Source organism: Ailuropoda melanoleuca, chromosome 8 (assembly GCF_002007445.2).
Source record: "Ailuropoda melanoleuca isolate Jingjing chromosome 8, ASM200744v2, whole genome shotgun sequence".
Classification (NCBI taxonomy): domain Eukaryota; kingdom Metazoa; phylum Chordata; class Mammalia; order Carnivora; family Ursidae; genus Ailuropoda; species Ailuropoda melanoleuca.
The window spans coordinates 113,875,312-113,903,021 of record NC_048225.1 but is presented as its reverse complement, the minus strand read 5'-3'; the positions used below and the strand labels follow the sequence as shown (position 1 = coordinate 113,903,021).

The 27,710-nt window shown below is 36.5% G+C and overlaps 1 protein-coding gene across 1 annotated transcript in view; it reads left to right on the top strand.

The window, feature by feature from the left end:
* USH2A (usherin) overlaps positions 1-27,710 on the top strand; it is a 729,748-nt gene that overhangs the window by 406,065 nt on the left and 295,973 nt on the right. The window contains exon 28 of the mRNA XM_034667668.1: positions 11,543-11,722. Within this exon, the coding sequence (XP_034523559.1) occupies positions 11,543-11,722 (180 nt within the window). The remainder of the gene's footprint in view (positions 1-11,542; positions 11,723-27,710) is intronic.

Sequence of the window (27,710 nt, the reverse complement as noted above, 5' to 3'; positions counted from 1 at the left end):
TTAGAAATTCAGTTCCCTAACTACACTAGCCATGTTTCTAGTGCTCAGTAGGCACATATGGATAGTGGTTATTGCATATGACAGCTCAGGCTCAGAACATGTGCAAATGATGTCATTTTGTGAAAAGTGAAAAGTTAAGTCATTGCTAAGCTATCGGGAATGTGTTGTCTACTGGATTTCAGAGAACGTGAGGTCACCGATGTTTTCTCTTATTAAAACACCTGGTTGGCTGGTTGGCTGAATTGGTAATCTAACAGTTGCTCTGGGTCTATGCACAAATCATCTCATTTTTTTTTAGGTCCTTTAATATTTTTTAAGGCAAATCTTGGTATGTGCCTCAATCACACTGAAAGCTGTCTCCCCTGGATATTCCTGTTATCCTTGAGACAACCCTTGATTTAAATGTTACATATGAAATTTTGAGTAAAATAAAGAGCATCTACATTCAGGGAAGAAATTAAATGTAGCTACTGAGCTACCATATTTTGTTCTTTCTTCTTGACTGTCTTATAAATCATGTAAATAAGTACAATAAACATTTATTGAGTGATTCCATAATACTTTGGATCTCCAGGTCCATCATTTGTGATGACACATAGAAGTTGGCCCAGGAAAGCTAAAAGTATGTCGTATGTCAAATGACGCCTTCCATCAAGTTTAGAGCACCATTTCTTTCTCAGCATTACAACTTAGTGTAATGGCACTTGGCAGTATTGGCATTTCTGATATGACTTCTTTTGGCTAGCTCAGCATTCTTAAAAAATAAATAGTTTTTTCACTCTGTGATTGAAAGGGTTAAACAGTACCAATTCATTACCACTCACAAAAGGATTTATTTTGTTCTCATAAATCAGTTTTATTCCACATTTTTATTATTCCCTTGGGTGAGCTACTCCAATTGAAATCAATACAAGTGCAAGTGACACAATCAATCTAGATATTTGATTATGGATTGGAGATCCCCAGGTCTGCTTTTAAGCCAGTTTCTTTCTGATCATCTCCCCAAAGAACTGACTCTTCTTATTGGCACCTATGACCTAGGAACATGTTTAAAAAGCAGATAATTTTCTTTTGTATACTGGTGGTGGAAGCCTGCAGAATGAGCAGAGATTAAAAGGTCAAGACTTAAAATACGTAACTATAATGTTGTTAATAAGCTGTCCCAATTTTTCAGTACTTTTCTTAACATAAAGTTAGCTTTAAAATAACGTTATTCTTTCTTTAACAAAATATACAAGTTAATACAATTGGTGGCTATAAACTGCATTCTTAGGCTACATTAAGTAAGTGATTAACTACTTCTCATGACAGAGACGTTACCTGTTTTCACTCATTTATTTTAGAACTTAACCACACTAACTAGGTTAATAAGAAAACAGTTAAGGTGAACAAAATGCCTTTGAAGGGATTCAAGCTGGTTCTTTTCATTTCCATAATTACCCAGGCTGGAAAGCCACCATCGAGGGATTTAAAAGAGAAAAACAGTTCAACTTTAAATTAGAGAGCAAAATTGATTAAGTTGTTGCTCAAGAGGGCAACATTTATATATCAAACTCTCTCTGCTTTACAAACAAATTTATATCTTATGATCCTTTACATATTGAATGCTTATTTTGGGACTCATGGTACCACATTATAGTTCTCTTGCTTCTGACTCTAGCCACCTGTTCTTGGTTCTTAAGCCAAATTTTTGCAAAGGCACAATTACACCATTTTGTAAGTCATTTCCTTATATTTAGGATAAGGCAATATTTGGTACACTTATCTGATTATTTCCTTAAAATAAATTCCAATGCAATAGTAACACTACATTTGCTTCTTTCAGCAAATACGTTAGCCTCATTTAACCTTTTAATTGTTTTCATCAAGATCTATAGGAAAGAGGATGTTTTGTTTTGTTTTGTTTTGTGCCTCTGGAAGGCACATAAGTTTGAAAGTTTAAAAGAAGTCCTTCAGAAGCAGTTGAAACAGCAAATCCATCCTTCTTTCATCCAGAGTCTTTAATTATTCTTCAGTTACTCTTGTTAAGCCTTCAGAACAGCAGCTATCCCTGTAGTCAAAGCCATGCACTTGGATTTCCATTTACAAACTTCCTGGGCATGTGGAATTAGGGACTGTCTATAAAGATTTTCTTCCTGCTTTTTTCTTTTCCTAATTTGCATGTACAACTGCTGCATAATGAAAGATATTCACAGCATTGATGATAGACTAGTGCAGTGGCATAAGATAGGGCCCTGTCAATACAGTGTTCTTTCCACATACGCTGTTCCATTCTTTAAAAAGAGTTTACTCAAGAAAATCAATCTAGAAATTGGCAATGACTCTCTTTATACAGGAAGGTAGCACATTTTTAAAGAGGTAGTTGATTTAATTATTCAGTGCAGAGGTGAAACTCTTCTTTAAAGGACCAGATAGTAAACGTTTTACACCTTGCAGGCAATATTGCAATATTGCGCAGTTGTAGCATGACAATACCTAGAACATAAGTGTCTGTGTTCTAATAAAACATTATTTACAGGAACAGGAAACTGGCCAAATCTGACCTGTAGTCTGTAGTTTGTGGATCCCTGGTTTTATTATAATTTATTTATAAATTTAAATACAATTTATATATTTTCCTTGTGTATTTAACTCCTTCATGATGCTTTTGATTTTCAAAAATTATGCTAACTTAAAATGTATGTAGTATAGAATATTGACAGTGAATTCCACTCCCTATCAATAACCCACGTTAACAAATGCAGAACATCATTTCCAACCTCTCTCAATTCATGAGTGGTTTCTTGGTAGCAAACAACAGGAACAATTTTGGTTAATTAAGGCAAAAATGAATTATTACAAGAGAACTGAGCATTTCAAAAAGTTGTCAGAAAGCTGTGGAGTCAGACTTGTGTGGAGACCACAAATAGCTTGGCCCAGACCAGCTTGGTCTCCAGACCCCTGCCTCACCACCCCCCGCCCTGTTCCCCCCCACCTCACCCCTCCTCACTCCCAGAGCAGCACCACCACTCAGTGGCCCTGGACAGTTAACTCTGCTTCTGCATTCTCAACAATTCTAGAGACATGGAGAGGAATTCCTGACTGACCTGAGTTACTGTTTCATTCCATCAAGCTTTGTAGTCCCCAGGTGGCAGCATCTAATTGAGCCCTGTAGTCAGTGTCCACATGAGCTCCAGCTATCCTTTCATTTAAAAAAAAACCCAAAATCCTAGTTATATTTCTGATCATTTTCTTTGTATATATCTATCATCTTCTTTTCATTTTTATAATCTCTTGATTTTTTTCTTATGCATTGATTATGATTATCTCAAGGCTTTCCAATATGCCATTGATTTTCATTTTTAGCTGTTTCTTTTATGTTCTTTACTTTTTCTAACTTTATGAAATACTTAATGATTTTTTTTCTAATTTCCAATTTGTTTCTCTGGTTTGCAATATTCTTTTTCATTGTATAGGTAATATGTATCATTTTTCTTCCCCACAGCCATATGGTTACTTTGTCTTTTTATGTTGGGATCTTTTCTTTTGGCTATTTGTATGTTATTTCTTTTTTAAATTTATTTTGCTTGTGCCTTGTATGGGCAGCTCTGCCCAGATTTTGCTCTCGTTCTGAACATGGCCACTTCTTTTGCTTTCTGATGCTAGTCTTCCCTCAACCTAAGCTTTGAGAACTGAGTGTTGTTATTAATGTGCTTGTCTGTAGCCTTGGAGTGAAGATAGGAGGGAATGGGAGCAAATTTGAGGATGTGGATAAATGCATTGGGCTGAATTCTAGGGGATCTAGTTTCTCGGTCTCCTCTGAAATCCCACCCCCCCACTCCATTTATTCATATTCATCTCCCACTCATAGTAACATCAGCTTCTTCCCTCAACTTAGCACAATAGTCAGTAGAATGGCCACTCTTCCTATTTCTGTGGACTCTACTCAGTTCATTTCCCTTTAGATTGGGGAAGATTAGTAAGAGTTCCAAGGATTTTGCTTGGTTTTTATTCCTTACTCTAGGAACAGAGTTAGGAACTGTGCTTTTCTGAGCATAAATGTACCATATCCTTCTTTTGTTGTGAGGTTTCAAAATTAATGTCATTAATTTGTTCCTTTACCTTTATACATTTGCTCCAGGATTTTCAGCTGTTCTTGTTAATCCTATTATTTTTGTTCTCCTAGATTTTTTTTTTCCATTTTGGAAGACATTTTGGAAAGGTAATTCTGTCATACTAATTTATCCATTTTTCTCCAAAAAGACATAAACTTTTGACAGTTCACAATTTATTCCTAATTCTCTTCTCAGCAAGGTGATTCATTTCCACAGTTTGGAAACTGTAAGATACAGACTCTAAGATAACATAGGATTATCCCAACCTCCTGGTATTCACACTTGTGTAATCTCTTCCCCTATCATGTGGTCAAAACCTGTGGCTTGTCCCTAACCAATAGACTATGGCAGAGAAGGTGGGATGTTAGTTCTGTGACAACATTCCATAAGATTGTAACTCATCTTGCTTGGAGACTAGCTCCCTTGCTGGCTTTGATAAAGCGAGCCGCCATGTTGGGGAGACCCAATGGGAAAAAAAATGGGGGCAATTTCTAGGCAACAACCACCTAGCAACTGAGGGCCAATAACCTGCAAGAAATGGAGGCAGTCAGTTCCAATAGCCTGCAAAGAACAGAATGCTGTCAACAGCTACCTGAGCTGGAGGTGATCCTTCCCCAGTAGAGCCTTGAGAAGGGACTTTGGTCCCAGCCAGCACTGCAACCTTTTGAGATCCTGAGCAGAAGACCCAGTTAAGCATGCCCACACTGCTGGCCCACAGAAAATATCTCATACAGAAAGTATGAGGTAAGGGATCTATGTTGTTTTGAGCTGCACAGCTTGTAATGTCATTACACAGCAGTAGGCAACCAGTACAGGAACACAGGACTATATGACTGCAACAGATAAAGCGGGCAGAAGTCACCACAAAACATGATATAATTCTCACTCCAAATGGATGTTTTCCTTTAATGGAGAGTCTGTTTCAAGCATACATATCTAAGTAACTAAAAAGAAAATTGTAAGCATTTCATTAAGAGTTGGTGGTAAGTTGCTCGGTGATCAATAATGATTGTTGAGCTATACATTTGATCGTGGTAGTACTAGAAGTTCAGCGTGGTCCGTGTGTTTAGTAAGGCTCTACTAGAATTCCAAAAGGAAACAGGAGCTTCTGCTAAGCAATTAGTCATGTTCATGTCCAGTATTTACTCTGGAAGCTGTAGATCACTTTCCATGGTAGCATATTTTCCCAAATAGCTCTTGGCTGATTGAGATAATGGCAATAGTTTATTCATTTGGAAAACTAACACTTTGTCCAAATGGGAAAAATGTAAATCAAAGTAGGAAAAAAATCTGACTTTTCAGAGTATAACATAGTTGATGAAAACGGACCATACTTCCCTAATTTACCACAATCATAACAAACCTCTTAATTTACTCTTGAGAAATCTGTCTGCACACACACACAGTTCTTTTCTGATATTAACAAAATGAGATCCATTTAGGAAAACCTGACTATGGTATATAAAGCAAAATTGATGAAAAGAAATCATGCTCCAAAGGACTTTTTTAAATGATACTTTAAATATTTGGAAGAGTAACTGTACAACATTAGTGATAGTCTTGCCCACACATTAAAAAACAAAAACAAAAAACAAAACAAAAATCCTCAGTATCTACAGGGCCCCTATTGCTCCTGCACGAGCACACACTCAGGGCAGAGGTTTCTGAAGCATGTTTTGGTGAGTTGATGAAATATTCTGTGAATTTATTCCCTGAACTACAATTGTCATTCTAGCACAGTGACCACTCTAAAGAGAAATCAAAGAAGTACAGCTTTTACTAGATGACAACTAATTAAAAATCACACTAGAGTAATTACAATAATGGTAAGAAATATGATGCATTAATAGAGCACTGTCCTTCTCAGGGCCCTGAGTCGCTCACAGGTTACTCATTTCTTTCTCTTTCAAAATGTTCTGTGGGGAAGACAGCTACGTCAGTATACATCTATAAATATTTCCTATGTTGGCAACAATTTAAGGCCAGGAATAGTTCCCTTTAACCATATGTTAACTTAAAAAATGTCCAGTGCTGTTCAGATCTCTGCCAAGATGATATCTATGATAATAATGGAGTTGGGAGGATGCACCTGCCTTTTGGGTAAAATAATTTGAAATAATAACTTAAGAGAGAATAAATAAAAGTAACTTAAATATTAATACATGCTGTAGAGTGACCTAGAATTATTAGCTCACATTAAAGGCCTTATTCACCACTTTGCCCAGATCTGCCGTTTGTCATTCCGTGTCTTTTGATTTGGGGATTGGCAGAATTCTGTGATAATGAGATGGAGCTGAGCAACACTAAAATGAGACCTCAATACCAGGAAAATATAGCATTTTCTTTTTATAGCAAGAAGTGGGAAAATTAGTTAACACCTTTCCTACCTTAAGGTGTAATTGGATTCAGAAAAAGGCTAACTTAAAGCAGGACCAGGTCTGACATGGAAAATCCTCACAAGGTAACAAGAATCAGTTTGGTTTGTTCGCTGTCATTTCTCATTATAATCTTTGTCATGAGAATGGATTCATGTTGTGCCATTTTCTGGTCTTGTTACAATCTTTGTCACATGAATAAGATATCAGGATGTTAATGCCTGGCATACAGTCTTCTGTGTGTGATGATACTGTACAAGACTACGCTGACCTTTGCAATATTATGTATTCTGATTGGTTGTTCATTTCACCTCTTTCTCACAAGTTAATAAGGCTGTAAAAAGGAGAGAACTGAAATGGCCAGCCAGTCAAATTATAGAATATTGAAAAGGTCAGAGCAGTACAGCACAGAGGAAAAAAAAATTATGGAATATATGGTGCATTAAAATTCTTGTGACAATGATTATAACACGAATGGGAAAGGATACCCATTTATGTTATATCAATCTGGAGAACCCCATAGGACGATATTCCTGAGACAGCAATCATTTACGTGTCCCTGGATCATATGTATCCATTTACACTGGTTTTTGCCTAAAAATATAATTGTATAGAAAATATCCTACTAGTCAACAAATAACCTTAAATGTAAGATTTTTTAGCCTTAGAAAATGGGCATGAATGCTGTTAACATTTTTGTAAGATTTCATATCTGAAGCTAAGAAAATGTTCTTTACAAGTAAAGTCTGGTGGGCATAGATTTATGTTGTCTGTTTCTCAGTTTAACACTTTTTTCTTCAAAATAAAGTAGAAAAGTAGGACTGAATGAATTAACTTCTTAGAATGTAGAATATTCTGTGGCAGCATCTAGTTTATTTGAAAATTTTACGTGATCTACACAAAACTTGTTTCTTTCTTTCTTTTTCTTTCTTTTTTTTTTTTTTTTTTTTGCTTGTGATGCATGATGTTGGACGATATACAATCTCTCCTTCCCCTGTATCTTCAGTGGTGAGATTGAAAGGGAGAGAGAGCAATACTTATCAGAAATCCTGAAGTGATGGTTTTCTGGTGTGCAAAATGACTACTTATTTTAAAATTAATTTTTATGTATATGTAAGTGTTTCTTATAGAACAATTTACTAGATTTTTTAGTCTGTAAAGATAGATCTGGTTTAAGAGTCCACTCTGTAGTTTCTGAAGATGCATTATTTCACTAATAAACTAAACATTTTATAATTCAAAGCTAGAGTCTAAAGACATCCTTAACAAGGATGTCAAAAGTGACCTAATTATTTTGGGAAACAGAGGAAATGAATTTTGATCATTACTCTAAGACTAGCTTGAACACGGATTAAATAACCCAAAAATGAGTTGTTCTGTGTGCTTAAGAAGACTCACCAGTGATTCCTGGGCCCTGCTTTCAAATAGTCTCATTTGGTAGGTCTGGAGCGGAACTCAGCTCTGTGGATGTTGATGAAGTGAGTAACCCCAGGTAATTTTGATGTAGGTGGACCCTGGAACACAAGTGTAAACGACCCCATCTGCAGAGTGCTTTGTGTGACCCCAGGTTAAAGCCCAGTGGTGCAGACCACAGCCAAAGAGGTGGGTGAGGGGTGTCTGGGGGCAGGGTGACGGCGAGCTGTGGTTCCAGAACACATGCGCTTAACTGGGCCTGCACCGTCCACTTATACTTCCAAATAGGGTCAGCGCTGAGGGAGACCAGACAGAAATGGTCACCTATGATAGGAAATGTTTATCATTTTAGCATTTTCTAGCTTGATTCTTGAGGCTGAATCAACAGGGCTGCATTTTCCAGCCCATTGAAAACAAAGTGTATGAAGTGAAAAGCAGTAATGCGAGACCATCTCAAGGGGGTGGCGGTATCTGAGGACCTGCATTTTAAGAATTTTCCCCCAAGATCTCAGAACTCAAACTGGTCAAGTTCAAAGGAAGAAAGAGAAGACAGAATAAAGTGGAGAAAGAGCCCAAATCTGTGAATCCGGTTTTGGTTTTGATTCTGGGGTTTTGTGAGCGTCACCAAGAGTTGAAATCCTGTCGGTTGCTCTAGGCCTATGAGTGGAGCTGGATGTCAGCGGGGGTAAGGGAGCATTGGACTCACTCAGCTGTGTGGTTCCTGGAGATACACAAGTTCTTTTTTGAGCTGAGCAAAATCGTTATGTAATTGCATACTTCTCATAATTATTGAGTAATTATATACTTCTTATAATTACTGAGTAATCATTGTTCTATAACTAGAACTTAATGTTACAACTAATTGTATAATTACCATGTATTAATGTTATCTGGGAAACTTAGAATAAAGTGGAATTTAATATATTTGCCCCTGCCATGCCATTTTCAAAGCTAGCAAAAGTGTTTGTTTTACAGCTAGAAATTTGCTTCAAAAACAAACAAAATATAAGGGAAAAAACCCCTCACCAATATTATAATCATAGATGTTAACTCCTTGTTCTTGCATTTGCACCTGACTTGAAATTTGTAAAATTGTAGTCTCTTGGCTTAATTTTAGAACTTTCATTGTTATTTTGCAATCTTCAATTTTTTGTAAGGTGTGCACTGTTACACGACTTCAGAGGCAATTGAGCCTTTACCTGGGTCTCGCAGGATAAGCTGACCTTTTTGAAATTTTACAACTGGGTGTGTGACAACAGCAGCAATTGTTTCAGCTGTGACTGAAAAGGCTTCCAAGGAGTTAGACATTATGGGAACTTGAAATCTGCAGATGCAGGTAATGTAAGCACTTCGACAGTGCTTACAAGGGATTCATACTAAATCTTAACCAGGTTTCTTGAGTGCCGGAACGATGTCTTAAAGATCTTGAGCGTATTGTTATCAGAACCTAGCAAAGCCTGCTCTCTGCATGCAGTTGGAGTCAATAATCTGTCCAGTCAGGTTGACTGGTTATAAAGAACCTGTGAGTGCTAACAGAGTGTCATTTGGAAATGTCTTTTCAAGGCTACTTTGCAGGTTTCAGAACTTCTTGTTGATATGTGTTCCACATAGACACTGTGGTGTCTATTTCCATTTTAGGAACTTAAATCTCAAGCAGTGAACATATCTTTATTTTGTTTTACTAAAACTGAACAGAAATTATTATCCCCATGTTTTAGCCCCTAAGTACCATTTATTCCCTTGGGAATAAACCACTCCTGTGTGCCAATTTCAAGTTCAGAGTAATAAATACTTGCATGACACCAGGGATTTCTTCTGGTCATGGAAAACACTTAACTTATACCTATGTATTTTGCAGCAATAATTTTTTTTTCAGCTATATCCTTCTTCCTAATGCTATTATAAGTATCTTTTTAAATTTTTTGTGTATTTTTAAAGTTTTTGTCTGCCTTACCCACATATTATGAAAATACTCATAACTAGATATGAGATCTTCTTTCACATCATTTGATCCTTTATTAATTATAGAGTTTGACATATAACCTGGTGGGACAATGACCTAGTGGTAGCAGACGTGATTAGTGTTGTTTTGTTCATTGAAAAAAAATTAGAATTTTGATTAATATACATTGTTGGGTGGGCGAGAGGGAAAATTGAGTAGGTAGGTAATTACTACGGAGGAAGTAAAATACAGTGCATAATTCTTAATCACTTGCTATGTACTTTGGAACGTATCAGTTGTATTACGGCAAAAACAGTCACACTTCCTAGTTGCTGTAGATGAATACCTGTTACGTGCTGGGTAATGTAAAGAAATGATCTAACTTAATCTTCATAGTAACAATGCATTCAAAATATTATCATTCCGAGCTCACAGATGAAAAACATGAGATTCAGAAATACTGAGTAACCTAGCAAAGAGCACTCTCCTCAAGAATGATAAGGACAGGCTCAAATGCAGAACTTTCTGACAACTGAATTCCTATACTTTTCCTTGCACCATATTCTGCTACAAAACTGTGTCAAAATACGATATTTTTTGTAAATATTGCAACTGTTCTGTTTATCGTACAATGCAAATCATTTTCAGTATGTGGCCATCTTTTAATTTTTAAACACTTAATCAATAAAGATTTTATTATTATCTGGAGAGCTTGCAAATATGCTTTCCCCTTAAAGTCCAACACCATGTGTGTTTTTTATTCATTTGCCTATATTTGTAGAATTCATGTGGGGGAGATTAAAGAGACATACAATAAAAGTGTTTTGGCAAAGAAAAAAGTCTATTTGAGGTATATATTACTATATTTAATGGCTCTTCTGTGTTTCACGAATAATGATAACTAAATTTTACTGAATTTCACCAATATTCTGAAAAATTCGCCTCATGTAAAGTTTTCAGGGAAGCGTCCAACATAGACAATGAAATAAATGTTAGGACAGGATTTTCAGTTGTACCCTTTTCCTTGTTTTAAGCCTAATTTCTAACTCTTCTGAACCTTGAATGTAATTCATTTGTGTGGGAGAGGAGATCAAACCCTGTTACCAAGCAGCAGTATTTTCCTGTATCTTAGACATGCTACTATTTGAGAATTGGTTTGCTCAAGTTTTAGAAGGACAGTAGTTGGTGGTGGAGCTCAGTGACGGTTCATTGATGGTGATTCTTTTACGCAGAACCATTCTAGATGGGGGAAACAGTGTGATTTCCTCCAGTCTGCACATCAGATAAAATCCAAGGATGAAAAAAAAAAAACCCTCAAACAATTGTAAATAATCCATCTTGGGATCAATTAATATGTCTGTATCAAAGTTTTCCTTACATGCGTGATACTTCTGAAGAGCTTCACGCTATCTTAGAATAACAGTTCAGGGGCTCCTGGGTGGCACAGCGGTTAGGCGTCTGCCTTCGGCTCAGGGCGTGATCCCGGCGTTATGGGATCGAGCCCCACATCAGGCTCTTCAGCTGTGAGCCTGCTTCTTCCTCTCCCACTCCCCCTGCTTGTGTTCCCTCTCTCACTGGCTATCTCTATGTCCGTCGAATAAATAAATAAAATCTTTAAAAAAAAAAAAAAAGAATAACAGTTCAGTTATTTTGATCACTGAGATGAATGAATGAACTCTTAAATATACACTAATTCTCATAATTTTCTTTTTTATCAGCAGATAATAACTACACTCTTCTGAATGGCACACAAGTCATGCACCGTGGTGAAGAGACCAACCTTTGGGTACTCATCGAGGGGTTGGTTCCTTTTACTAACTATACTGTACAAGTGAATGTTTCAAATAGCCAAGGCAGCTTGATGAGTGATCCTGTAACATTTGCAATGCCACCAGGGGGTAAGTCTATGAACAACATTGGCTACATAGCTTTATATAAATGCCCTACTACTTAAGTCTCCACTGAGCACTTGTTTATTGTGAAAATTAATTTTTTTTTTTTTTTTTTAGAACTTAGAGGCTCAATCATATTTCTGGTTGTTTGGGTTGTGGTTGTTTTGTTGAGACCCTTTTGTTGATTTTTTTATTGTTCTGTTGAGACTGCTTTCATCTTGCTCTGTGTGTATCCAGAGGTATCTATCATACACACGTATCTCTTGCTTTGCATGTTAAAAAGACTGGGAAATTTTGTTTGAGACTTCATTTAGATCCAAAACTTATATTTTCAGTTTGAGCTTTGGTTCACATTCCTGGTTTTTTGAAGACCCTTATATATCTATACCTTTCCATTTGCCAAAAAAGGGCAGTGTGCAACAAATAGAAACGGAAAGCTACTCACAAAGACTTGAAAAACTTTAACTTCCATGCCCTAATGATTAGAGTGCAATACTGTCACTTTGATATGTGAAATGTGAAACAATCCAGATTATATTTATTTTCACTATTTGTATAAACAACTGATTTAATTTATTTAGAATTATTATTTTGATCTGCAGTCAACTCCACCCTTGTTTTAACTATTTGTGGGACTAATTGCCAAGAAGTAAACTCCCTCTTAAAACAGGTATGGATAGCCCTTGAACAAAGAAGCATTCCTCAAAATAATAAGATCGTGAGTCTCAGTGGAGTGTTCAGGAACGTCTGTTTTCTTAAAATAGTAAAGGCAATAGATTCCCGAATACCCTATGGCTGTCTTGCAGCTCAGCTTCAAAAATCAGTGTGCTCTGGACGAAGGAAGAATGTTGTATATCATTAAACAGCAGGTCTCAATAAATACCTCTCTCATCACAATTGGCAGCAAAAGCCTCATCAGGAGAGGACGACGAAGAGTTAATCTGTGGTTTATATAGAATGCTTCTTCCAAGGAAAGATTTAATACCTGCTGTATCATTAAAACCACTCACTGTTATCTACCTTTCATGACATTATAAGACTTAATGAATAGATGTTTACCAAAACACCTGAAACTCTAAATGGCAGAAGCCACATTGTTTAAGAATGCTTGAAAGAGACAGTTGGAGCTGAACAACACAGTGTCATATTTTATAAACCAATAATAAAAAGGGATTGAATTTAGATAGGGGCTTGTTTAAAAATTGAGACCAAAAAACTAAAACAAAACAAAATCAGGAAAAGAAACATTAGGTATTCATGTCTTCATTTTTTATTCTCACTCAACATGCTGGAAAGGATACAACATTTGATGACTCTATACCTTAGTATATAATATCTTTTATTCACATTTAGAAATTAAACAGTAATTAGTGCTTTAATGGAGATTTTTAAATTACGTAGCAATACCTTCTTAACAGGATATGTAGGAATTTAATGAGTTATATATTTCTTTTATGGCATTCATACTGATTTAGATGGTTTGTAATTTACAGCAAGTTACATCACATTCATAAAATAGGGCAACTTAATTCATTGTTCATGCGCTTAGGAATGCCTAATAATTTAGGGTCAATATCTCCGTGTGTGTGTATATATACAATAACAAGCTTCTAATGCTAACTCAGCATATAGTCTGTGCCTGTATCTGTCAGTGGTTAGTAGAACAGTTAATATTACACAAACAGGAAGAAACTAAAATTTCCTTTCTAACAGTACCGTCGAACTGAAGTCAGCTGCTGAGTTTACTTTTACCTCTACTCTGTGGATGCTTATTCATGCCATTATCATGCTGTTCTTCAGCCTCATACTCTCTGGGCATGATATAATTATTCACTTTCTAAACTCAGAAATCCAGAATTTGGAAGACAGCGCTTCACCAAAAGAGGAAGCAAATGTCTTCAAAGACAGACAGTGATTTGCTCAAGTTTATTGCAGCCATTAAGACATACTTTTTTTTTTCATCATTAGATTGTTGTTGATTACAATTAGGAAACTTATAGCTTTGAAATTATCTTTTTTATGACCTTGTGGCAGTTTAAAGGTGACACCTCATTGATTAAATAGGTTTTAGTTCATGCTTCCTTTTACTTAATGATCTGAAAACATATTATCCTGATTTACACATAAAATCATGCTGAAAAGCATGTGGCATTCACTAGAATATGTGTGTTTAAGTAGAATTAAATTAGTACTGAGAGTTATTAAAGAAATCTTCCATGCCTTTGTCTAGTGAACTGTGCTTCATACCGAAATGAATAATAAATGAACCGATGTACAGAAGTGAACCAACTTATGGGCAGAGAAGGTTCTATATGCTATTTACTTTTCCATTATATTTGGATTGTTACCATTTTTGCTGTTTCCTTGATTTCAGTATTAGGTCTCTTTCTTGGTGATGTGGAATTCCTACTATCTTTCAGTGCTGGATTATGTAAGATTTGTAATGATAATACCCTTAGCTATGTTTTCTTTTCAGTGTAGTTTCAAAATATAATAATAGAAGGTTTGGGCAAAAGAGAAATGCTAATTTTTTTCTTGATCAAATGTTTGCTATCGAATGTGATCTGGAAAACTGCCTTGACCCCTTACATCTGGCCAAGTCTGACTCATTTTTAAGGTTTCAACTTAGAAATAGGTCCTTCAGAAAGTTGTCTTTTACCAACTGAGGCTGAGGTAGGGCACATAGGTGTCCTAGAGTACAATCACATTATGGTGAAATGGCCTGTCTGATGGGACTGTCACAATCACTGGTTATAAGATCCTACACAGCAGGGACTGTTTCATAGTTGGGTTTTGATCTTCAGTGCCTGGACCACACTGGTGCATCGTAGGTGCATAATGAATAACTGGCGAGTGAATGAATCAATCAGTCCAGATAGCTTAATTAACAGTTTTAATTTGTAAGCTCCTCCTTCTATCTGAGCAACCTTCTGTTATAACCAGCTATGGAGAATGTGAGTCCTCTGCACCCTGTTGTCCAATGTAGGAGTACCGTGGTCATGCCGATGTAACTGGGAGCCCAAGACTATAAGGAGGACAGGAGATCAGAGGTTAAATATTCTCAAATCACACTAACCCATTGCTCTTCTATTAAGGCTCTGTGGTGGTTACTAGGTAAGCATAGAATAATGGACAGTTTACACAGGAATTTGGAAATAGAAGTGAGGGAAGTCACAGCATACAAAAAATTTTACCCTGGTACAGCATCTCTTATTTGATGGTTATGAAATGTCTTATTTGATACCAGTTTTCTCTATTTTTCTGATGAGAAAAAATAATGATGAATATGCAGTTTATACCCCAGTAAAACTGGAAAAAAAATTTAAAAAACCAGTCTAACAAGATCTAATCTCAAACCCTAGTTAATTTCATCAGATCTCCCTGTTTCATTGCTTTTGTGTTGTCTAAGAAAATTAATTTTATTTAAAAAATAAGGCGCTCAACTTCAACTAAACAAGCAAAAAAAGAATGTGATTAAACAATCTGATAAACACAGGTTATTTTGAAAATAGAAATTAAGGCAAGTGATATCATGGAACCAAGAGCTCAGCACAAAAATGTACAGTGGCAAACTCCAATCACACTTTTTATTTAAAAAATTCATTTGAAATATTATTTGGTTAACTGGAGGAGTCTGGGGGGTTATTTTTCCTTCATTTCTGTAGCATATCTCTACCCACTTCCGTGCTCAGGTTTTTGTATTTTTATAACTACTATATTATTTGGTTGTTTGTAATAACATAATGCTCATATTTAACAACAGGATACTCATAGAAATGAAGAATATATTTAATCTGAGCTCTTGAATAGCATTATAGTGAAGGTTCAAGAGTTCTAGTGAAAAAAATTAAAAAAATAAAAACGGAATCCAAATGTTAATCCATAAATATGAAACTTTCCTGTGACCTTTACCCCTTCAAGGTCTGGAGTTACTAATGGGGTTAGGATTTCAACTCTTAATGGGGCTCAGTGCATTAGTGTTTTGTATGCATGGAATTCAGCATTCAGTTTAATAAGTGGTTGACATTGGTGATGTCCCTTAATTTGCTTAAATCTAATTGGCTCTTTTATCAGTCAAACCTGTATGGATTGGCAATTGATCAGAAAGGGTCAGCCATGACTCTGCATGTAGTTAAAGGATGGACCCCCCCCCCGCCCCCCAGTTAAAGTCACAGTTGCATGATAATAAGCAAGGGAAGAACAAATGAGCTTAGAAGAGGAAGGCAAAGAAGCTTAGAAGTTTTTCAGGATCTTCAAGTTCAGAACAAAGGCATTATAGAGTATATAAATTTTAAATACACTGCATTTTGCCTCCAGACTTAAATCTTTTTTTCCAGATGAACTGAAATCTTGTCTGAAACTGTCTTTGTTACATCAAAGACCTACTCAGAAAGCTAAAAGAGACAGAAGCAGCATAAAAGGGCATAGTTTAAAATGATTAGTGACAAATTCCATACTGACGAACTAGAAACAGATTTTTTATGAAACTTTTATATTTTTCCAAAAGGAATAATCTTATTCTATTTATCTTCCTCTGAACTGCTTTATTGTAACAGTGAAAGGAACTCAGAGCCACCTGAGTTTGTGAACTTAATCTGGTTTTCTAGGATGGTAAATAACTTGTCATTTATGCCTTCAAATTGATGAGAATTATTATAACCCACAGACTTCATAAAAATACCAAGCTTGAGAAACATGGTTCTTTTCCAAAGGTGGGTTATTAGAAAATCAAAAACTGAGAAAGGCAAAATGGTTGTGAGTGGTTTGTTTTAGAATTTGTTTGAGTTTGTCTCTCCTGCCCCACCTTCCACCACCTAAAGCAACAGTGAAATAAAACAAGTGCAATCCATCTGGAATTAATAGTTATGCACATTGTAAAAGCGTACACTTTGGAATCCTACAAACCTAGATTTGAATCCACCTCCTTCACTCACTGGCTGTGTGACTATGAGCAACCCACAGGTATATCTGAGCCTCAGTTTGTTCATCCATAAAACTGGCTCAGTGACAATCCCACTTGATAGAGGATTAAACAACACAATGTGTGTAATGTGCTTAGCACAGTGGCTATCTTGATAAATATTTGGTGCTTGCTACCTTCTTTGTTCTATTTCACTGCTAAGACTCTTTTTGAGCCTCTTGTGATGTTGTGATTCTGAAGAAATACATGTGTGGTCTTAGTCCCCATTTCTGGCAGAGAGTTCCTAAATCCCTAGGAATTTCCTAGGTGATAAGAGCTATAAAGGTGTCTTTTGCTATGTTACTAAGGTGACTTTTGTACCTTTCCTAAGGGTAGGGGTTGTTTTCCAGTGGTATCAAGCAGGTGATTAGAGGGTTGGAACTTTTAGTCCTGCCTCCTGTCCTCCAGGGAGGGGAGAGTGGCTGGAGATTGGATCAATTTCCAATGGTCAGCTACTTAATCGACATGTCTGGGTAATGAAGCCTCAATAAAAACCCATAAGGACACAGTTCAGAGAGCTTCCAGGTTGGTGAACATATGGGTATTTGGGGAGAATGGCCAGTTTGAATCAAGCATGGAAGCTCTGAGCCCCTTCCCATATATTTTGCCCTATGCATTTCCTCCTTCTGGCGGTTCCTGGGTTATATCCTTTGTAATATAAACCAGTAATCTAGTGAGTAAATGGGTTTCCTGAGTTCTGTGCACTGTTCTAGCAAATTAATCAAACCTAAGGAGGGGGTCATGAGAACCTCGGATTTATAGCTGTTTTGTCAGAAGCACAGGCGACAACTTGTATGTGTGTGGGGAGAGGGAGCAGTCTTGTGGGACTGAATCCTTAACCTGTGGGATTCCAACACTATCTCCAGGTAGATACAGTCAGAACTGAGTTGACTAATAAGACATCCGGCTGGTGTCCAATCACCATTGGAATTGGGTGTGCAGAAGCCTTTACCTCTGAAATCTGGAAAATGTCCTAAAGGGGGGGGGCAAGTGAAAATTAGAGTCTTTACACATTCTGGGGAGACCTCCTACATTTTGTCCTCCTGTATCCCAATCTCTTCCTACATTTACCTCTCAGAGCACTGACATAAATATCAACAGGCCAGTAGCCCTGCTAAGGGCTGGTTGTGATGCGTATTGGATGATGAAGTAAAGCAAGAAGGATGAAAAGTAATTTTCCTTTTAAAATAGCTTAAATATCTCCCTCCATGACCTCTGGATCATAATGTGCAAATGATTTTTACATCAAGCTCTCATTGGTTATCTTGGGATTTCAGTGGGCAGAAAAGCAGCACATTTTTTCTTAATAGAATCTCTTCTGTATTCATACCAAGCCACTTATTAGATACAATTTTTATGATTATTTTTTATTTCCATTATATGTATATTTTATTCATAAGTAAATGCTTCATAACTTTGTTAATGCTAGCCAAAAGAGAGGAGTTTGAAATTTTTGCTAAATGTTTTTCACCATTTCCTAATTTTTCTTATATATTTTTTTTAAAAAGCTGAATCCTGAAATTGAAAGCGTATTTCATTTTTCATTGACTAGAAAAGCTTAGTAGTCGTTCAGACAATGCACTTTTGAATAACTAAATGAAATCTTTGCTTTTCGAAAAGTAACATAATGTTTGCCCAGTAATATTGCTAAAAGAATAATATATGTTAGCCACTGATTTTTCATAGGTTGAAGTACAGAATTAATTTTTGTTTAGACATTTAAACACCGGAATGCTTTTACACTTATCTATTACTATGTGACAACCGCCCCAAAAAAACCAGCAATTTAATACAACTATTCTTTATTATTTCTTGTGATTGTACAAATTTTCCATTTTAGAAAATAAAATGAAGTCTCCTAGAAAGTATACTGAAGCTGCAAAATTTTGCCCTTGAACCAGAGTAGTTGAGTATCCATCTTGGTATGTTAGAGTAAACAGAAATTTAAAAAATTAATCCAGTGAATTAGTTAAGAGTAGGTAGGTAAAGAGAGTACCTACTGTATACCAGAGGGGAAAAGGAAAAGCATAAAAGGGGAGCTGAATGATGATCTACCCTAGGCGCTGTCTACCTCCCGCAGGGAGGGGACAGTGCTATCAAATTCTTCCCTGAAGTTTCACGTAACAATAGATCTAACTTTGAAAGAAAAAAGAAAGAAATCATTGATTATATTCCTTCAATTGATTAATAACTGAGTCTGAAATTTTTGCATGACTTGCTCAGTGAATTTATTTTTCTCCTTCAATTTTTAGAGGAAAGTACAGAATTTTCTCTCCTTTTTTTCCCCTCTCAATAGAAATCCATTTAAAATGCAGTGGTGTGAGTAATGCTATGGACCAGCCATAAGGAGAATGGTATCATTTTATGACAAAATCTCTANGTTTTTAGAGGAAAGTACAGAATTTTCTCTCCTTTTTTTCCCCTCTCAATAGAAATCCATTTAAATGCAGTGGTGTGAGTAATGCTATGGACCAGCCATAAGGAGAATGGTATCATTTTATGACAAAATCTCTAAGAGAATTAGAAGCAATTAGAAGCTCAAAGAGCAGGGAGAGTCNAAGAGAATTAGAAGCAATTAGAAGCTCAAAGAGCAGGGAGAGTCCAAACAACAACAACAAGAACAAAAACCCCACAAAAACTAATAAGAATTGCAAAGGCAAACTCCATTTTATCTCACACTTGCCTTATCTTACACAGCCTTCATTTAGCACTGAGAACTACAGACTACGTCTAGGCTTTCTAAAATCTCTATTTAGTACAATGCCAAGATGCTACTTTTTTGTGTTTTTCTGAAATTAATAGTACTAAAAATTGTAAAAGTTTCCTTGCAGTGTGCAAATAAAGATTCCACCAGCATGTGTTTTCTGTTTTTCATCTGCTTTGAATCCACGTTATTTGCAAGATGTTTAAGTAGAAACTTCAGTGTGCAGTTGGCCATGAGATGTCTTAAAAATGAAAAGAATACAAAGGAAAGGAAATCTTTAAAATAAGCTGTAGTTTAGAAACCAAAATAAACAGTAAGCTAAGATGGTCTATTACCTTATTCAAGCGGGTCCAGGGAAGGATGAGATTAACTGCCTTTTCTAATGTAAAAGTCACAATGAAGATACAAGATTGTGAGACATAGCATTCTTTAAAACAGCAACATTCCACCATGTGAACAGATGGTTTGTCTTCACCTTCAGTATATGAAAAGCGTCACGATTTATATTGCGTTCAGCTCACACGCATTTTAGAGTAGTCGTGCATAGTGTACCTCTGTGCGTGTCTTCCAAGTGTGCTGTTTTCCTCCTGGAAAAACCAACCTGTTGAAAGTAATGAAGTAGGCGGATTCAATGAATAAATAGGATTTAAATTCTTAATAAAATAAATAGTGTACTTTTGAAAACATACACCAGGCCATTTCGTTTAGCCTGTGTTCAATTCCAAGAATATTATGAGAACAGAACCGAAGTATTTATAACTCTCAAACATACTGTCAGATGTTTTCATGAAAAATCTTACCTTAACCATTTTTTAGAATTGTTAGTTCACTTTGCTCTTCCTGTGTGTGTGTATGTGTATGTGTGCGTGCATGTGTGTTTGTAAAATTACATGACATGATCCAAGGAGAAGCATAAATTTCTGTATCATAATTTGTATCAAATTTTCCTCACTTTGCATGTCACCATCTTGACAATGAGCTCCCTCCTCATAAAAACACTTTAGAAAGGGACTAACTTCTGAGCCATGGAGAAGATGGAAGCGAACTTTGAAATGTGCTTACCATGGACTCAACAAGCCTCCAGCAAAGGGCTGCCAGCTTCCCATATTTGCATACTCTCCTGTGGTTTGTATGGAAATACACATGCCCACACACAATTAAGTGCTATCTTTAGAGCACCCTGGGGCAAGAGAGAGAGACCAAAAAAAAAAAAAAAAAACACCCAGAAAGAAGGAAAAAGAAATCACATTTTTCCTACTTCACCAGGGGAGAGAGGTGGGAAGTATTATCTCTTTAAGTACCATTGATATTTAAAAATCATATTTTTAAAAAAGAATAAGTACAATTCCCCTTTCTGTTTTTTATCTTGGTATAAAGTTATCTATAACTTTAAGGTTAAAAAAAATCATGTCTGTCTGACTGGCTCTGCAGTTTGAAAGCAACTTGAAGTTTTATTTGAATTCTTATAGTGCCCTAAAGAAATTTTTGCTTTATTTTTTAAAACTAATATCTTATTCTTTCCTTTTACCTTTGTTATCAAGGCAGAATTTATGCCTGACTTGCATAAAATTCAATGAACATTAACTTGTCTGTATAGCCACTTTTACAAAAGGAGACAAGTTCTTAATATACCTTAAGTACTTAAAGACCATATTTACTTTTCATTCATTAGGAACTTCCCAAATATCCTTATTGTATCTCTACAAAGGGATATAGATCATCCAGAGTCTAAAGGCTCTAGGATTTTGTAAAAACTTAATGAAGAATAGATTGTGACAACAGTAAACAAATTCACTGCAGCCACTATGATATTCATGATTATTAATTAACTGGGACAAGTGAAACTAGAAATGTGAGGGTATCTATTGCATACTTTATGAGAGCAATCCCTCTCTTTACCCTTCAACAATCATTTTAGAACTTATACTGTCTTCCATTTTTATTTAAATATCTCATATGTGTGTATCATGCTTATCTACTAGAGTCTAAATCCATGCTAAACAAAATGTGTGGATGAATAGCTGTAGATAAAGGAGTTATAGTGGATCTGCTCTCTCTTGCTTTCTTTTTCTTTTTTCCCCTCAGTCCCTTCCCCCTTCCCTACCCTTCCCTTCCCCTCCCTTCGCTTCCTTTCCCTTCCCTCTATCACCAAGTCTAGCCAGTGGGAACATCATATTCCCTTGACCACAGTGATTTTTTTTTCAGGAATTATAGATATTTCAATTAGAGGTAATGAGATCCAGGAAATCAGTAGCCAACAGCCATATATGCTGGGCTCTGTGTTTGAATCTGGAATTCATTTGGATCTCCTGCAGGTCGTTTTGCTCCTCAAGGACTCTGAGAATATAGCCAACATGGGAGAAACCTGAGGAGATCTGAGAGAAGGAGGTAGGCTGGATTCTGGAGACATCTCTTGACACCTTGAATCCAGCTCTGCCTGAAACCACCTGATTCCCTAGATTTTTTATTATAAGAGCCAACCCCTTTCATTATTTAAGCCTGTATGTGTTGGGTTTTCTGCCACTTGAGAACAAAAGCGTTTAAAGCACAAGATGCTTGAAGGAAAGGACAAAGAGTAGAGAGCATTTAGATAAGCCTCTTAACTCCTTGAAAATGACACCAAACTGGTGACTCAATATATGTGTTGGCTTCTGTTTCAACTGTCAGGTGTGGAATCCTCAGGAAGCATACCTGAGGTGAAATGAAATAATAATGACTAAAACTATGGAATTGCTGACCCCATTCTGAAGGTCCTCTTCAAAGCCACTTCATGTAGCGATTTTCTGAGACACCTATTTTCACATCTCTGAGCCCTGAGCTCTAGCAATGACTCTTGCACCAATTAGNTTCTCTATTTTCACATCTCTGAGCCCTGAGGTCTAGCAATGACTCTTGCACCAATTAGCTATTAGGTTTGCTTTAGGTAACTTCACTTGACTCTGATGCTGGTTTCTCATCACTAAAATGGCAGACTTGAATGAGACCAGTGGTCTCCACAGTGTGATCCTGGGAGGGGAGTATCAGCATTACTTGGGAACTTGTTTGAAAGGCAGATTCTGGGGTCACGTGGGTGACTCAGTCAGTTAAGCAACCTACTCTTGGTTTTGGCTCAGGTCATGATCTCAGGGTCCTGAGACCAAGCCCCATGTCCCTGCTCAGCAGGGATTCTGCTTCCCTGCTCTCTCTTCTTCCCCCTGCCTGTGCACTCTCTCTCTCTCAAATAAATAAATACTTTTTTAAAAGATTTTATTTATTTATTTGACAGAGATAGAGACAGCCAGCGAGAGAGGGAACACAANCTCCCCCTGCCTGTGCACTCTCTCTCTCTCAAATAAATAAATACTTTTTTTAAAAGATTTTATTTATTTATTTGACAGAGATAGAGACAGCCAGCGAGAGAGGGAACACAAGCAGGGGGAGTGGGAGAGGAAGAAGCAGGCTCATAGCAGAGGAGCCTGATGTGGGGCTAGATCCCAGAACTCTGGGATCACGCCCTGAGCTGAAGGCAGATGCTTAACTGCTGTGCCACCCAGGCGCCCCTCTCAAATACATAAATATTAAAAAAAAAAAAAAGAAATGCAAATTCTAGAGCCCCTGTACTCAATCTTCTGAATCAGAAATTTGGAGGATGGGGCCACACAATCTCTATTTTATTAGATGCCCACACCCCCCGCCCCCGGTTTAATCTGGATGCACAGCCTACCTGGATGCATGCCCTAGTTTCAAAACCACTGAACTAGATCATCTTTAGAATACCTTCAAAGAAAAAAAATATGATGTGATCTTGTCTATGATTCTGCCAAACTGGCAGTTGAGATACAGAATTGCTAAGGGAAAAATGGGTGGAACGGGTGCTTATGCATAACTTGGCTTTAAATATAGAAGCTCCATTCTCAGTGCCGGAGGTCTTCCCAGTATAAGGGAGCTGGCCTGTTTCTCAGTCTCCCTGAATGGGGCAGGAAGAGCTACCATGGATAACCGATTCCAGATGTTGAGTTCTACCTGTGGCACGGGAAAGCAATAGGCAGGAAGTTTTATGCGCTGAGAAACACTACCGGCCCCACTGTGAAGATGCTGTCAGCTAAATTTCCTCTGCTTTTCGATTCCTTCACAGAACATCTGTTATAAGGAACTCCACGTAACTAAAACCTGAGTCTCTTCCCTCTGGGGAATTTTCTTTAATGAGCATCTTGTGGCTGTATCTCCACTGTGGGGTTTTGAAACGTGTTCCTCAAGTCAGTTACATCTTCATCCTGAATTCCAGGATTTGCTGGCTATTAGACCATTCATGGTTGAGATTTTTCCTTCTAAGAGTTCACAAATACAGTTCCACCGAGGAGGCTGATGAAGTCTCCAGTTGCCTAGAGAACAATTAAGATCATGTAATTATTTATTTGATAAAGATAGTGAATCTGCTATAATGATTACTCACACTTAGATGGCACTTACTAGGTGCAGACACTCTTTAGCATATACTAACTCATTTAATTCTCACACGCTCTTTGAGAGAAGTGCTATTATTATCCCTATTTATACATGAGATTGTCTTGCAACTAGTTTGTTAAGGTCATGCAACTAGTAAACGGCAGAGACCATATTCAAACCTAGAGCCAGAAGCCTGGTTTTGAGGCACTGTGCTCTTTCATTTGAAGCACCCTCCACTGATGGCTCACATCCTCTCTTACAGCGATAGCACAGATTTCTAGGCTCCACCAGTCAACAGGCGTCCTCAGATGTGGCTTGACTCTACTGTTGTGTCAAATAGAGTTCCAAGGGTATTGTTTGGGTGAAGTACCAGGTGTTCAAAACCTGTTGCTGATGAACTGGAGAATTTCCCTCAATGAACAACATGACCCATGCATTTAAAGTTGACATTCTAATGAGAGGGGGAAGAACTCATTTAAAACAGATATTTTTACAGGCTTATAAAGAAACATTCAGCAAAAGCAATATTATGTCGTCTACACTCTGAATATATAGCAAAAGTTAACCAGTTGGATGATCCTTTCCCAGCAAGGATAGAAGTACTTACTTGCCCAGCAAGTATTTTGACCAACTTCTTTCATATTTGCCTATGAATTTCTAAGATGAACTCTAATTAGATGAAAAGAATATTGAAATAACCTCTATTTATTTGTTTAGGAGAACTCATTTCACTTTTCTGAAAATATTTCTCTTTCTGAACTTTTAGTACTCCAATGACGTGCATTATTGTTTACACGTCTTTCTTTGGCTTGTAATAAAAAATTTAAGTTTTATGATCTGTTTTTCTGTTGGCAGAGGCTTTTGTATAGGTATGAAACAGAAAATCTCATTAGAACTTGTTCAAATACATCTACCCAAAACATTAGTGTGTAACAGTGGTGTCATTATTGCTAATTACTAAATTGTCCTTTCTTTGTGCCTATATTAAAATTGAATTCTCTGTGTTAATGCCCTCTGTATCCCAAGGGAAATGAATAGATGTGATCTTCTGATTGTACATAATTTGCACTCTTATAAAGAGAGACTTAATTTATCTAATAATGTTAATATCCGAAAATAAAAAAAAAACTTTATTGAAAGAAAGAGAGCAAGGAAGCCTACATTTGTAAAAGAAGGGTGAATGAATCCTCTCTCCCTATATTAAAAAAAAATTTTCCATGAACATCAGATTAAAAACACAACAGTCAGATGATGACATTTATTCACAAGTGGAATATTGGAGCACCCAGGAGTGTGAACAGTGTGAGTGTGTAAGAGGATCTTTGGAGCGGTCATAGGAATGACCGTCTATGTCCTCTGAGCCATCAGAGGGGAGCACTTGCCTCATCAGAGTCTGTAGTAGAGGCCACGGCCACACAAAAGGCTCAAATCTTGCTCACACAGTTGACTCTTTAAAGGCTCAAGTGAGCCCGTCTCTTAAATTGTGCATCTGTTAAGCACAGATGCTGTAGTGTCTTTCCAACTATCTGGATTTTAACTTAACCACTATCTGCCATCCCCAGAGTGTCCATGTACTGATTGTGACCTCAAGGACATTACCTCCTCTCTAGGCCTCGATTTGTTCATCTGTAAAGGGAGTTCATAATTCCATCACCACCCTCAATGGGTTTTCACAGGGGACAAGGGATGTATACACACGGAAGATCAGGGGAGTACAGAAGTAGGTGCTTGACAATTTGTTTGAAGAATATAAAATATGATACATAAAAAGCACAAAATATATACAACCTATCACTGTTTAGGTTGAAAATTAAACCAACCTCTAAGCATCTAAATTTTTATTTTCCTTGATGATTCTAACAACTGCTTTTTAAAGCTAAATGTAAGGAAACGGCAGACTGGTTGTAGTATATTAAATTATAAGTGAGGACTAATTTGAGGATCAAAGGTGCTCTTTGGGGGATATCACTCGACTGGTAGGAAAAGCATTAGCTGTCTCCCTCTGTCTCATGTACTTGTACTCTCTGTCTTGGAAATATCCTTCCCCACAGTTTCAGAATCTTGATGTTTAATTTAACACAAGGTCTTTGAGAAGCACAACAGGGGGTTGTTCCTGGTAGTTCTGGCATTGAGGAAATTGAAATGTACATGTTTTTTCTCATTTATCAAAGACAGGCAAGAATCTAAACTGACATTTTATATCAAATGAATTATGAACTGTGTACTTTGTACCTAAGGGAACAACAACTAAATTAGAGTTTGGGATAAAAAAGAGAGAGAGACAAAAATAGGTTTTTAATAAAACATACAGTAATTTCTATTACTCTGTCTGATGGTGACATGGTCACCCGTCTTATTTTGTAACTGGCGAATGGATGTAGGCTACTCTGAAATCAGTAAGATTTAAATATATTTCTCAGAAAGAATTAGACTAAACTTCTTCTCATGTAGCTAGGCTTCATGAACAGTGAAACATTCTTGATAATCTAAAGTTAACTTTTACCTTTTTGTCAGTGCTCTCTTTCTTAGAAAAAAAAGATAGCATTTGCAAGTTCTTTGTCCAGAAAAAATATAAGATTAAAAGTTGCTTGAGGAAAAAATATAGTATATAAGATAAAAATAACATGCATGAAAGTACTGTATTCTATATCTCCTCTATTTATCTGTAACCCCTACAACATATGCATACTCACACACAAGCAAATTATCCTAGTGATTAAGAGCATGGATTCCAAAATCAACCAGATTGGGTTCAAAACTTAATGTCTCCTCTTACTAGCTATATGACTGTGAACAAGTGATACAATCATACTTTGCCTCAGGTTTTTCTTTCCATAAAATGGGAAAAATAGTAGTCATAAAGTCGACACTGAGAAAATTAAGTATGATAAACGCTTGCAAAAAATGTAATACAATGCTGGACACAATAATTGGTTTTTGCATTGCAAAGTTATATCCTTCCCACTGTATGTAAGAAGATTTGGATAGCAACAAATTAGCCCCCCACTTTTCAGTGTCTATTGATTCCTGATATATAGGAAGCATTTGATTAAACTTTTAAGGTGAAGGAGGATCCTGTCATGTCTGTGCAATATACCCAATAATCATTTTTTAAATTACTAATTGAAGATTCTTGGAAATTAGGGATGACCTATGCTTTCTTCTTCTAGGCAAAGCTATGTTTTGATTACTATGCTGTTGGTCAAAAGTAGTAGATATTCTAATTTGTTCTACATATAAATTAAAGAAGTGTTATTAATATTAATACATTTGTTTCTACGTCTTAATTTAATCCAAATCTGTAAGCCTGAAAATGACAAATTTCCTTTGTATGAATACCACATACTTGCTGATACCTGTGCTACACTGGTTAGCAATTGTGTGCCTAAATTACTTAAAACAAGTAACTCACTAATATCCTGATTACAGATTTTCATCACATGAACTTAATGACGTAGTTATTAATCATTATTGTGGTCAAATGAGTATCAATTTTTTATTCTCAAATTTTCGACTACTTCATGAGCTGAAATCAGTTCTTAGAAGTCTTTCAGGATTGATGATGACCATTATTTTACTCTCCCTAATACAGAATGTGAAATGAATGGCCTACTGAGGTAAGGGATTCCCCTTACACAATCTTGGTGTTTTGAGAATAGATCTAGTTATTAGCTGACTAATTAATTAATCAACTTGAATATTAGATCCAATCCCATTGTTAAGATGAATTTATAACCAATCCCCTCTCGTTCTTTCATTAAATGACTAAAATTTTGTCAGCTATTCAAAGATCACTTCACTTCTTGAAATCCTAGGAGAGTAGATACACTCTTCTACTATAAGAAAGAATGCTAATTCTAATTGTAAAATGCCATAGTTTGTTTTCTTAACTAAGTTTTTTTTTT